Here is a 12,962-nt window from a genome sequence, read left to right on the forward strand (position 1 = left end):
ATGGTTTCACCTTCGACAGCCAAAGATCGACTGACATCATCAACGTCGATAGTGGTTGTGGCAGAGAAGAAAGATGATTGGGTGCCCAAAGCATCTTCCTTGAGCATTCCTTCGTCTGAAACTCCTTTAGAGTCGCCGGCGATGTTCTCATCGAGCAGTAGCCCACCAAGTCCGACGCCGGCAGGTTTGTCGCCTGAGGGTGCTTGGTCTTGGGTGCCCAGAGCATTCTCTGGGTGCTCAAATCTTTTTTTTTTTTTTTTGTAAACTGTGGGAAGAAATCCAAGAAGGAAAGGAAAAAAAAAACAGTTGTATTGGGGGAAAATCAAAATGGTGCTACTTCTGTTTTGCAACAGAAGGCCCGAAAGGAAAGAAAACAGGAAAAATAATATTCTATTGCTCCCCAATAGACGTCTATTGGGGAGCAATAGACATTTGAATTAATGTAATCTACTCGTTTTTTTGCTTAATCAAAGTTTTATTTATCTAATTTTAGAAAGATTAGTTCTCATTTTGGCTATCGAAAGTTCTATTGGGGGGCAATAGACCGCTATTGGGGGCAATAGATGTTTTGAATTGATGTAATCTCCTTGTTTTTTTTCTGTAATCAAAGTTTTATTTGTCTAAATTTAGGGAGATTAGTTCCCATTCTGGCAACTGAAAGTCCTATTGGGGGGCAATACATGGTTGATAGTCGTCTATTGGGGGGCAATACATGGCTGATAGTCGTCTATTGGGGGGCAATACATGGCTGATAGTCGTCTATTGGAGGGTAATAGACATCTATTAAGGGGCAATAGATGTCTATTGGGGGGCAATAGAGGTTTATTGCCCATCTACTAGGGGGCAATAGATGTCTATTGGGGGCAAAAAAACTTTCCGGTGAGATTTTCAGCAAATTCCGGTGGGTGGCAGTAGGTGACCGAAATCCGGCAGCTGGTGACCGGATTCCGGCGGCCGGTGACGTGCTCCGGCGAAGTCTCCCATGGTTTCTCTCTCTTCTATTTTCTCTCTCTCTCTCTCTAAGTAACAAGGAGGTGAGGGTAAAATGGTATTAAAAAAAATTAAAAACAAAAAAAAAGGTATTAGGGAAGACTCCCTTAGAGTGTATTGGGTAAGAGAGAATTAAAAAAACTTAATGGGGTAAGTAGGAAAAAAATCCCTAGAATAGGGTAAATGAACAAAATCCCTTTTGTTATTAACTACATTATGCTATCTTAATGTAGGTTGGGAGTGGGCGACCAAATGCCCTTCGGCCCCTTCCAAAGATGTTGTAGACACTAGAATTTGATGAAAATAAAATTCGTTAAAAAATTCAGTCAACACTTGAAATTATGATTGAACAAACTTAGTCGGCATGTGGGTCCCACAAAATGTGCATGTGGCTTGTGAGTAAGCAAAACCACGCAGACTCAGAGAATGACACGTGGTGACACATGAAAAGGTCCGACGGCAATAAATGAATTTGTTCTGACTAAATCAATTGATATTAAAGCGGATCAATCAAATTAAATCAATTGATTCCGAGCAAAATCAAGCATTAAATGTCGTCTGCTGATTAGATGTCAATTTATTTAAATTAATAATCAAGACGAAAATCAGTTATCAAATTAATAGGCTAAATTCCTTAATAGTTATGATTAAATCAATGAATTAAGGTTGATTGATTCAATTATGCTATTAATGAAATACAATTAAAATCAATCATCAAATTAATTGGCTAAATTCCTTAATAGTTATGATTAAATCAATTGATTAAGGCTGATTGATTCAATTATGTTATTAAGGAAATACAATTAATCGCGTGTCATTAATGCATTCCAAAATTGAGAGAGACGTCGACACTATAAATACCTCTTTCAAATCAAGAGAAAGGACTTTAGCAAAAAGAGAGAAAAATCACTCCCAAAGTTCAGAAGTCTTCAAGCGTGTGAAGAACCCTCAAGCTGCAAAATAGCCGGTTCGTCACCAACCTTAAGCCAAAGCACTTGTCACGTGTCAACCCTCGTGGCCGTCATACTACTCAAGGGCTCAAGATTAAGCGTCAACCGCCCTTGAGTCGAGCATACTATCGGAGATAGAATCAGAGGATTACTCAAAGATTGTAACCCGCACTTAAATTCTTAATAAAATTATTATTTTTTTGTATACGTGTCTGCATTCTATTTGTTTTTTTAGATTCCCGTGTTTACATATGCATTTCTCCATGTTTAAATAAATAAATAAATAAAATAAAATAAAAAATAAAAAAAGCATGGAACTACAGGACCCTCAGGAGGAACGAACAAATAACTCTTACAATTAAGTCATTTTCAATTTGTGAAAAAATTTTAAACGCCACCTTGTGATGTGGTTTCGTTCAGACGTAAATACTACTTGCAGAGTAAGTAATCGAATAGTTAGATTAATTTTAGTCCAGTAAATCTATTTCCATGCATAATCAATTTTGTAGCTGATTTGGGAGGTTTATTACTTGTTTTACTAAGCAATGCAAGTTGTACATGAATAAAGTTTTTTCCTGATACATTAATTAAGATAAAGAATCAATCTTCTTTAGAAGAGGACAAGCTGAATCTCATAGGTATAGTCAGTCATTTTGACAGAGAAGTTTGGAAGTGGAGGCAGCATATATATATATAACACAAATCTGTCGTCAGATAACATAAAAACTACAACTTAAAACAAACGGATCAGACTTAAGTTGGATATTTTGAAATGCATGTGTAGGAGGTGGTGGCACACAGCGACCAATCCTGAATAGAAAGAAAGGTATGGTGATTCCCAGAGACAAAATAAAATTTTAATTTTGGAAAATGAGTAATCAATTATTTAGGGACAATTCTTAGGTTCACCCTTAAGGTGAACGAGCTTATTCACCCCCATTTTCGATTAACATATTTGTACTTAATAAATTTATAATTCAATGGTTCATATCTTAAATTAGCTTTTAAAGATCATCTCTGTAAAAAATCAATCGAATCGGAAATCGTTAATTATCTAATTGAATCAAACAAATGGATGGTTCTAGCAATACTTACTACTATTATAATGAACCGTCTATGTATTTCATAGAAATGAATAATTAAAAGGTCTTCAATTTGATTGTTTTTTATAGAGCTAATCTTTGTATTACGCTATACAACATGAATTGTTGGATTAGAAAATTATAAAGTTATTATGCGTTAATTGCAAGAGAGAGTGAATATGTGCGTTCACCCAAGAGATGAACCTAAAATTTGTCCATTAATGAGCACCTAGTCTTGCATCAAACGGAATCCATACTACAAAGTGAAGGGACATGTTGGATTTTATGGAAGTCCTTTTCTCTGGCTTACTACAGAATAATATTGTAGCCACCACGTATTTTCACCTTTTGGGGGTATCCATCTATTTATTATCATTCTCATCCAAGAAGATGGCAAGCTTTCGAATCCCAAATATCACTTTCTTATGATGGAAGAAACACAAATCTCGCATAACATTATGCATCCAACAACATTTAAAGCCCTCCAAGGAGACTCGAATTTAGTTATTGACGCTGTTAATGGAGTCCACCAATCCCCTTGGAGACTGATCAAGATCATTCAAGACACAAATCCATTGCTTCAACTTTCTCGTACATATTACTTTCAAGCATGTGCTTAGAGAGGCAAACTTTGTAGCTGATATTTTTGCTAATCTAGGACATAGTTGTGTTGATAGTATTACTTGGACCAACATGTTTCCTGCTAAGGCTTCTAGAGTCTTATTATTCGACTCTATAAACTATGGTTGCCCTTGAGGCTTCAATCTCTTTTAATTTAATCTTTTTGTGTAAAAAAATAATAATAATAATAATGATAATAATAAATATAAATAAAAAAATAAAAACGAAGAAGAAGAACATTCAAAGCCCCCAAAAAAGGAACTATGTTCTCCAACTTGAACCACATGCCTCTCCACCAACTCATATCACCAATTGTATGCTACATCCTCTACTGTTTCCCCTAAAGGCCTGAACCTTGTCTTTGTTGTGTCAAAGAGACAGAGCCTTACGCAATCCACAGTCGAGTCCCAAGTATAAAAAAACATGGTTTTAAGTGACGCAACTCGGCCAACAGGCCCAACGCCCGTGATAGACCAGATTTCATGGTTATGCCCTTACTTCTGTAAATACAAACATTTTCATGTATAGTATTTCATTCACGCAATGTGTTCTTTCTAGCTAGAATCCCTACGCGTGCAATGATAGTTAATGGCAGATGGCACAATGGCGAAGCATGTCATTTCCTAATTTTTTCATCTTTACGTAAACTTTTTTGTCTAGAAAACAGAAAATAAAAGAAAAATATTAGAAATTTTTTTTTTTTCCATTTCGTTTAATCAATGGACCAAACTACTCATTATACATTGTACATTATTAAGTGTCCAATGTTCAAAGAGTTGGTTTAGAAACTACCAGTAGCATCGGCCCTTCTACACATTGAAATCTTCTCAAACAGCTCTGAAATTTAGTGGTGGAGGTCGATGGTGGAACCATTCATATCTGCATGCAAAGCTACTTTTTCATTGTGTGTGGTAAGTATTATCTTGCTCTTTGATTTTTCACAACAATCGAATGTATATTTCAAAAAGTTATAGATCTCGATTTTCTAATTGTCATCAAGGACATCAAATATTTTCTTTCATTTTGAAAACGAGAAAGTCTCCATCGTATTTCATCATCATTTAATTATTTTGTGATTTTCCCTCTCTCCTCTCATGTAGCAGAAATAAGTTTGACATAAATCGTCGTCTCCGAAACATCTCTGACTTGATATTGTTGAGAACTTGACATATACACACCCAAGCAATACGATCCAAATGGTCCATAACCTCTTTGTGATGATAAACTTGTTTAGCAAGAGTGATCTTTCCCGATGTCAAGTCTGCAAGCTCACCTAATTAAACGCCGGCACTTTACACAAGCACACAAAAGCACAACCAGAAAGGCCGAAATATTGATAGAAAATCTCCACTTTTCATGGCCTGCAGAAATGCAAGGCCTGCTTCTTGTTTTTTTTTGGTCGAAACAAAGTGCTCCCTTGCTATGTAGACGAACTTCCCAAAGACAATATCTGATGATCACTAATATGAACTGTGGACTATATATAACAACTTAATAATCAGATCTCTTCTCATTAAGTAATTAACTAAACTTGTATATTAGCTAGCTAGCTCATCAGTTTTCTACACCAAATAGTAACTTGCAAGCACAAGATATATATGAATATTTTCAATCTCCATCGCCCCAAGCCCGAATGGTCCGTCGGCCTTTGTCAATGCTTCAACGATATTCCTACATGTAAGTAATTATATGTGTGTGTGTGCGCGCACGCATCTGTTCTTGCTTACAATTAACCCCTTAATATGAACATCAAGAAATTGATGAGCTCATGTTATTATATTTATTCGTTTAGGTTGCATAACATGCCTTCTCCCATGTATCACCTTCGGCCGAATTGCAGAAATTGTGGATGAAGGACAAACTTGTAAGTACCAGATCATATATCACGAACAGATTAATATTGCCTCTCCCGTCTTATGTTTCCAGATCACTACATCCACCATATATACTTGTTTTGCTACTTAGAAGTTAGAACCATATAAAAATTCGGTCAACAAAGAATGAAAAGAAATGAAAGCCCAATTAAGGCTACATATTCTGGGTCTCTTAAAGCCTAATTAAATGGACATTTGGTACATGAAAATGAAATGTTCAGCCGGATGTTTATTTCTCTTTCGGGATAATACCGCATGTAATGCTATTAAATGGTTAAGTTAAATCTTACATTCAGACAACCAATAACTCCGAATAAAAAGTTAGATCAGTTGATAAACATTACACATAAGACTGTCTAAGTAACGAGAAAAAAGGGCTGTATCTTTACTAAATTGAGCTTGTTAATGGTGCGTAGCATGCTTTAACCAAGGCTGCGTCTACGGATTGTTGATGATGGTGCAATTTCAATGGCTCTATTCGTGCATCTATAGAGAGAAAATGCGCAAAAAGTTCAGTTTGCCGGAACAACCTTGTTGCGATTGTTGCGTTAATTTCTGCTGCGAATTATGTGCCCTTTGTCAAGAGCACGCGGAGCTCAAAGCTAGAGGATTTGATCCCTCCATCGGTACGTACAATGAATTGTATCAATTCCATTGTTATAATCAAAGTTATCTAGCAGTTATGTTATTTGTTGTTCTGTTATCTTAATCTGAGAGAGTAATTAACACGCACAATATTATCATATATTATAGGTTGGACTGGGCAACCAAATGCTGTTCCCAAGATGCATTTCTCCATGTTTAAATAAAACAGTAGCTATCGAACTACAGAAGGAACCAACAAACAATTCAAAAGTCAAGTTGTTTCAGAGGCAAAGTCTTTTTCAATATTCAATTAGCGAGAAGCTTTATGATTCATTTGATAAATAACGAGTCATTTACGAAGCGTAAGGACTTCCTTTCCTCTCTCTTTTCTTCTTCATTTCATATAGTGGAATTCAGAGTGTAGTGTTGAATAGCTTTCTATGCCTTTTGATCAATGACTCCTCTAATCTATAAGTACACAAAAAGAAAAAGGTTATCTCCATCACGTACTCCATGCTTTCGGAAATGAGAAGGAAATTCAAGAGAAGCTAGCTCGAATTGCACATGTCATACGAAGCTACCCTGGTTACTAGTTTGAGTTTGACGGTTGACTAATCTTTTCAGAAATTAGAATCAGTCCTTGCTTTTGCAAAATATGATCTATTGTCTACGCCATATTTTGTTTTCTTCAATCACAATAAGTTGACTCGCAACTTCTTTCGAGCAAATTTTGATATTGTTGCTAGATCACATGTTTTAATTTCAAAAATTCATAAACTCCTTGAAACAATCTTGAGGGTCATGTATGCAACAAACTTAACAATCTAACACAAAAATTAATAGTGGATTTAACATATAATATGGGTTAAATCTCGATCATTTCCGTATATGGACAAAATGTACACATACTAACTCCTAATAATCCTCTTTTTTTTTCTTTTTTTTTTATCTTGAAAGGGTGATACAATGTAATTGGATTACTCTACATTCTTAGTTATCGTCATCCTTGATTCATTTTTCTTTTCTTACATTAAAGAATTTGGACTTCAAGAAACGTACACGAACTAAACATAATTAATGATCATACATAATGTATTCTTTGATACGCATGGCATATATATTATATTGCAGATTAATACGATCGATTTGCTATTGAAGAACCAGGTTAATGAGATTGCCCAACCTCGGGCCAACTGGGATTTGGACCAAAACGAAACACAACTAAATTGAGCTTAAGAATTGACAGGTTGCTATTTAATTTGATAAAACCGACTGCCCTGTGTCATTTTCTAAGCAATCTAGTTCAGACTTTTAAAAAAAAACGGAGTAATCTAAGCTAGCTAGAACTTCTGCAGACATGTTCATCGTTCACATTGTTAGCTTACTTTTCTGAATAAGGCCAATAATCTACCAATCTATTTAAACTATAGCTCATTTTGCATTAAATTAACTAATTAAGCCACACTAACCACCACGAAACAACGTTTTTAGCCTAGTCCCGGTAGAATTTGGTTGTTTACTTTTTTGGTTAGTTCATCTAAACCGAAACCGCAGTAAGAACGCAAAAATTCAAAATAGATGAGCTCCAAAGGTATGTAGCAAATCACAAATGAATGATAGCCATGGATTATCAATTGAACTCCATTTAATTGGTTGGTGGAAGGAGTTCTAATAAAAGAGGTGTACCTCACTATTTGTACACAGTAATGCATGTATTAGCTAGAAAACGCTTATATTTCTAACTAACATTTTAAGTTTGAATAAAGAATTGACTATATATTAGTTACCGATGTATTTATATGTTATGTATCGTTTTCATTTGATTAAAAATATGCAATATCTCTTCTAAAAAGAAAATAGATAACTTAGAAAATTTGTCCACTCAATTTTTTTTGAATCAACTCAATTTGAAAAATAGGCGAATCAACATATTGATTTTTCATTTCTTTTTATTAATGACAAAAACATACGGTGTGATATACGCAACGCGGTAAAAAAAAAACAAAACAAAACAAAACAAGAAAAAAAAAAAAAAAAAAAAGTTGGTCAAAGAAGCACATGAGCATCTTTCCCACCCACTTCTCAAACCCTTTTTGTTGTTGTTTCTTGGAAACCTTAAATACGTTCCCAACTTCCCGCAGGTCTAACAGTTCGTTCCCGTTGATCAGTGATCACAACAACCCCACCATCTAACCCCAACTCGTCTTTTATGAAAGCAAGTACTATATATATGAACTAGTTGTATAAACCCTATTTCAATTTCACATCTTCTGAGAAAAGGAGAGGGAAAGAGAAAGCATTGGACTCACCATGTCTGAGATAGTAAACGAGGCTTGGAGAAAATACCGTATACAACTTCAGTCCTACCCTCTCAGGACCAAGGTTCATTTCTACTATTGAATCACACCCATTTTTCCTTTCATGCCATTTCTTTATCTGACTCTTCTCTGTATAGATTTCGTTTCGTTTCAAAGATGAATGCTTTGAGCCTGGGTTTGAATATTTTCTGGTTGCTGCATATGAAATTAATGTCCTTGTTTTATTTTCTTTGAATTGTTGGGTTCCTAGGCAATTACAGCAGGAGTTTTGATTGGGCTTAGTGATGGAATAGCCCAGAAGATCTCTGGGATTAAGAAGCTTCAACTCAGAAGATTGTTTCTTATGATGGTATGCTTATTTTAATCATGGTATTGAAAGACAAAGTATGTTATTTTCGTGTTTCTTATGTGCTTTTGGCCCTTTGGAGTAAAATCACTTCTTAGCAAGTATGTGGCTTTGGAGTAAAATCACTTCTTAGCCCTTTGGAGTAATCTTCAGACAAAGAATTCATTCACATTTGTCTCTTCTCCTCCCACATCTGTCAGTTTCCAAGATGCAACTCTCTTATAAACTCATTTATTCATTGGGTTTATACATATGTAATTATGCTATGCCATGACTATTGACTTGTGTATATCTGAAGATTACATTTGTGATTTGTTTCCAGCTCTATGGGTTTGCGTATACGGGGCCATTTGGGCACTTCCTCCACAAATTGATGGATATAATATTCAAGGGAAAGAAGGACAACAAAACTGTTGCAAAGAAGGTAAATTTTTTCTATGGAGTAGGATTTTTGTGCTTTTTAAGAGGCCTTGTTTGTGACATTTTGCGTTATTTAAATGCGAAATCCTGCTTTCAATTTTTTGAGTCATGTATTGATGAATGGAAATTTCAATTGTTAGGTTCTGCTGGAACAGTTAACTTCATCTCCTTGGAACAACCTGTTTTTCATGCTGTACTATGGCTTGGTGGTTGAAGGTATGCATAAATCTCAGGCGTTTTCTTGTATCTGGTTCTAGAGCAGTTTTTAGGCACTGTACGTTGGGCACTTTCTTATACGGTATGCCTGACAATATCTAAGTATCTGGTCCTCAGGACTTGGTTGTTCTTTTCTTTTTTTTTCTTTTTTGTGGGAAGGGAGGGGATAAGGGGATGTCCACTGCGTATGGCCAGGTCTAAGATGATCTCATTTTGCATTTTCCGGTTCTAGAGCATTTTTAGAGTATTTGTCGTTTCCATTATAGAATTGTTTGTCCTTTATAATGAAGTGCATCTTTGCAAGCGTGATGGCTTTGTAGTTAAAATTCAGTACTTTGCTAAGGATGCTCATGGCATAAACTTTGAGCCAAGAAAGTAGGACTGATGCATTCTAATTTTTTACTCTGGCATTGCAGGAAGACCATGGAGTTTAGTTAAGACGAAAGTTCGAAAGGACTACCCTTCTGTTCAGTTGACTGCATGGAAGGTTGAAATGTGAACCATGTTTTTGCTGCTTTGTACTCAAGGCCCTTATTGAAAATGGTAATAATAAAAGTTTGATAATGGTTGCAGTTTTGGCCTATTGTTGGTTGGGTGAACTACCAGTATATGCCTTTGCAGTTCCGGGTTTTGTTTCACAGCTTCATTGGTTCATGCTGGTAAGCTACTATTCTTGGTAATCTTTGCTTGCCTCTTTAACTTGCCTCCTGTTATCGCTAAAAGTTGCTGTCAATAAAGATAGTTCTCCAAGGTTGCCATATCACTCTTTGTATCTGTGTTTTCCAGATAATCTCTTGCACATATCTAATAAACAAGTAATAATATTTTCTAACAGAACCAAAATTGAAATTCATTTCAAAATCTGTGCATGTTTGATACTTGCTTGTAGGTAAATGCATCAGATATGCCTAACCTAGTTACAACCTCACTGACAGTTCATGGCACCATTTGAATCTCAAAATGCTAGTGTCTGATACTTTCTCATAGGTCAAGAACCAAAATTAGAGTTCATTTGAAAATCTGTGCATGTCTGATACTTGCTTATAGGTAAATCATAAATGTATCAGATACGCCCACTATATGACCACTCTAGACAGTTCAGGGAACCATTTGATGTAGAAATGCTAGTGACCTTAATGTACTTAGTTGTGATTATGGATTAAATCGCAACACAATTTTAGAAACTTTATATAGTTTATCCAACTTACGCTATCACAAGTAAAACTACCAACTAATTCTTACTTTGCTTGCTAATTTCAGGGCAATTTTCCTTAATCTGAAGGCTAGATCAGTGGTGATAAAGCAGGCGTAGGACTGAACATCTTTTTTCTTCCTTTTTTTGTTTTGTGAAAATGTGTGTTTCTAATTATTATCCTTTGTATAACTTGGTAGCTGTATTAGCATTCGGAATGCCTTCGATTTTCATTAACAGTCTGTTTCTATTTCACCATTGAGTGTTGTAGAATGTACTTAAAATAGTAAATCCAAATAAATTTTTCCAGAAGATCAACATCATTTTATTTTGTATTGATGGATATTAGAATCTGCAATCGATGAACAAAGCTGTAAAAATGCATCACTCATGCGCATATAATATGTTCAAGGCTACTAATAAGTAATAACTCTAGCTAGTTAATACAGGATCATCTCAAGAGGTAATTCTGCATCCAAGAATGCTAATTAATTAGAGGTTTCTTGTCAAATCAGCGGTTTCAATTTTTTAAACTACAAAACCAGGCATTTACATTCCTCTGCCCCCATAGTTAATGCAGCAGGCTCTCTGTTTTTGGTTATAACTTCAAACAACGTCACTCCAACGCAAAAATCAATGGTTATAAGAAAAAAATCATCAATTAGCATATGACAAAGGATGAATAAGAAAGGTCAACTTAATTTTTTGTTCCTAAACTTCTGATAAGTTCCCTGTTCTTTCCTGCCATATAATCCCATAGTCTTTTTTTAAGACTCAAAAAGCTTCAACAGCTCCAAAAAAAAAAAAAAAAAAGAGGGGGCAGAACTTTGGACTCACCATGTCTGATATTGTGATTTGTGAGCCAGGCTGGAAGAAAATATCTTATACAACTTCAATCCCACCATCTCAGAACCAAAGGTTTGTTTCAACTTCAGTCACAACCAGTTACACTTTACATTTCAGTTCTTTATAAGTCATCTCATAAATGATGTATTTGAGACTGGTTTGAAAAATTTTGTTGTTGTATATAAGATTGATGTTTCTGTTTATCTGGTTTGATACTGTGGCTTAGCTGGCAATAAAAGGGGGAGTTTAATTATCAAGAGGCTTCAAATGAGAAGGGAGCTTCTTATAATGGTATGCTAACTCTGATCATGGTGTTTCTGATGCAAAAATTTGAATGAACAAGAGATATGGACCTGTACATATAAATCATACACAGGACACCGAGATATAAGTAATTAGTTGTTCAATCTTGGTTAATTTCAATAATTTGGCTTTAAGGGTAAGAACCATACAAGGAGAATTCTTTTCTGAGGTAGGAGAGGACCCCATAGCAGGTGGTTGGAAAACTCTCTCCTATCTAATGTTTCAACAGGGGAAAACATATGTGATTTTTCACTTCCTGCAACAACCGAATGTTGAACCAGGTTACTAACCTGTTGGTTTCTCCAGTGTATACTGTATATATCAGGTATGCTTTATATAATTGTGTTTCTGCCATTGGAATCTGAAGCTTGAATTCGTATTCAGCTCTAGGAGATTGCGTATCCTGGACCATTTGGGCATTTCCTCCACAAATATTTGGACCTATTATTCAACGGAAAGAAGGACACAACAGAATATTGCAAAGAAAGTAAACCTTTTCTATAAAATAAAGTTTTGTGCAGTTTCCATATTCAGATACAGAAATGACTCACTCATAGAAAGCCAGTGTGCATTTGTTATTGAACTAGTGGTGAATGAATGATTAGGTTTTGCTTGGGCAATCTCCTTTGAACAATCTGCTCTAGACCAATTCATTATAGATTAAGTTTCAATCCTTGGTGGTTGAAAGTATCCATAGATTCACCAAGCAATTCATTTCAGAAAGTAGAATTTGGAGCGGTACATTTCTCATTTTCAGTCTGGCATTATTGCAGGAAGATGAACTCAGGCAGGAGTATAGTTCAAAAGGACTATCAGTCTTTCTATTCAATTGACTGCATGGCATGGAAGGCATGAACTATGAAGCATGAACGTACCATTTTGTTGTTGTTTTATACTCGACGAAATTGGCGATACTGAAGGAGGTTATGATGGTTGCAGTTTTGGCCTATTGTTGGCTAGGAGAAGTATGACTGTGCAGTTCCCGGTTCGAGGCTTTGTTGGCTCGTGCTGGTACGCTGCTACATCCGTTCAAATCTACATGCCTACTCAATTTGGTACATAAAATTTTGATAGATCGACTTGAACAGATCGAAAAAAAGAGTTACAAAGGGTTCATGTCATGCTCTATTACCATGTTTTAAATTAGAAAAGCTTGGGTTCTTGACTCCATAAGTATCCTAAAAATCCAACTTTAGCGTATGGTAAATGCTAAATGATT

The 12,962-nt window shown here is 35.5% G+C and overlaps 2 protein-coding genes across 2 annotated transcripts; both read left to right on the plus strand.

Annotated features, from left to right (window-relative positions):
- Positions 1-6,805, plus strand: LOC112200781 (cell number regulator 10). The gene is made up of 4 exons (XM_040518640.1): positions 1-184; positions 5,436-5,507; positions 5,934-6,143; positions 6,271-6,805. The coding sequence occupies exons 1-4, from the start codon at positions 1-3 to the stop codon at positions 6,324-6,326; spliced, it is 522 nt and encodes a 173-aa protein (XP_040374574.1). The 3' UTR covers positions 6,327-6,805.
- Positions 6,806-8,191: 1,386 nt separating this feature from the next.
- LOC112198027 (peroxisomal membrane protein PMP22) lies at positions 8,192-10,917 on the plus strand. Its single transcript, XM_024339034.2, has 7 exons — positions 8,192-8,484; positions 8,671-8,769; positions 9,089-9,190; positions 9,327-9,402; positions 9,819-9,889; positions 9,976-10,061; positions 10,663-10,917. Exons 1-7 carry the CDS (start codon positions 8,413-8,415, stop codon positions 10,712-10,714), a joined length of 558 nt encoding a protein of 185 aa, XP_024194802.1. The 5' UTR covers positions 8,192-8,412; the 3' UTR covers positions 10,715-10,917.
- The last annotated feature ends 2,045 nt before the right edge of the window (positions 10,918-12,962 follow it).

The sequence above is a fragment of the Rosa chinensis genome, chromosome 4, assembly GCF_002994745.2.
Source record: "Rosa chinensis cultivar Old Blush chromosome 4, RchiOBHm-V2, whole genome shotgun sequence".
Classification (NCBI taxonomy): Eukaryota; Viridiplantae; Streptophyta; class Magnoliopsida; order Rosales; family Rosaceae; genus Rosa; species Rosa chinensis.

Bases quoted from the DNA above. Each gene is read 5' to 3' on its own strand.
- LOC112198027 (XM_024339034.2), top strand. From the start codon at position 8,413: ATGTCTGAGATAGTAAACGAGGCTTGGAGAAAATACCGTATACAACTT. The intron at 9,403-9,818 runs GTATGCATAAAT...CTGGCATTGCAG, and splicing joins CTATGGCTTGGTGGTTGAAG to GAAGACCATGGAGTTTAGTT. The intron at 10,062-10,662 runs GTAAGCTACTAT...TGCTAATTTCAG, and splicing joins AGCTTCATTGGTTCATGCTG to GGCAATTTTCCTTAATCTGA.
- LOC112200781 (XM_040518640.1), top strand. From the start codon at position 1: ATGGTTTCACCTTCGACAGCCAAAGATCGACTGACATCATCAACGTCG. The intron at 5,508-5,933 runs GTAAGTACCAGA...AATGGTGCGTAG, and splicing joins TGTGGATGAAGGACAAACTT to CATGCTTTAACCAAGGCTGC. The intron at 6,144-6,270 runs GTACGTACAATG...CATATATTATAG, and splicing joins AGGATTTGATCCCTCCATCG to GTTGGACTGGGCAACCAAAT.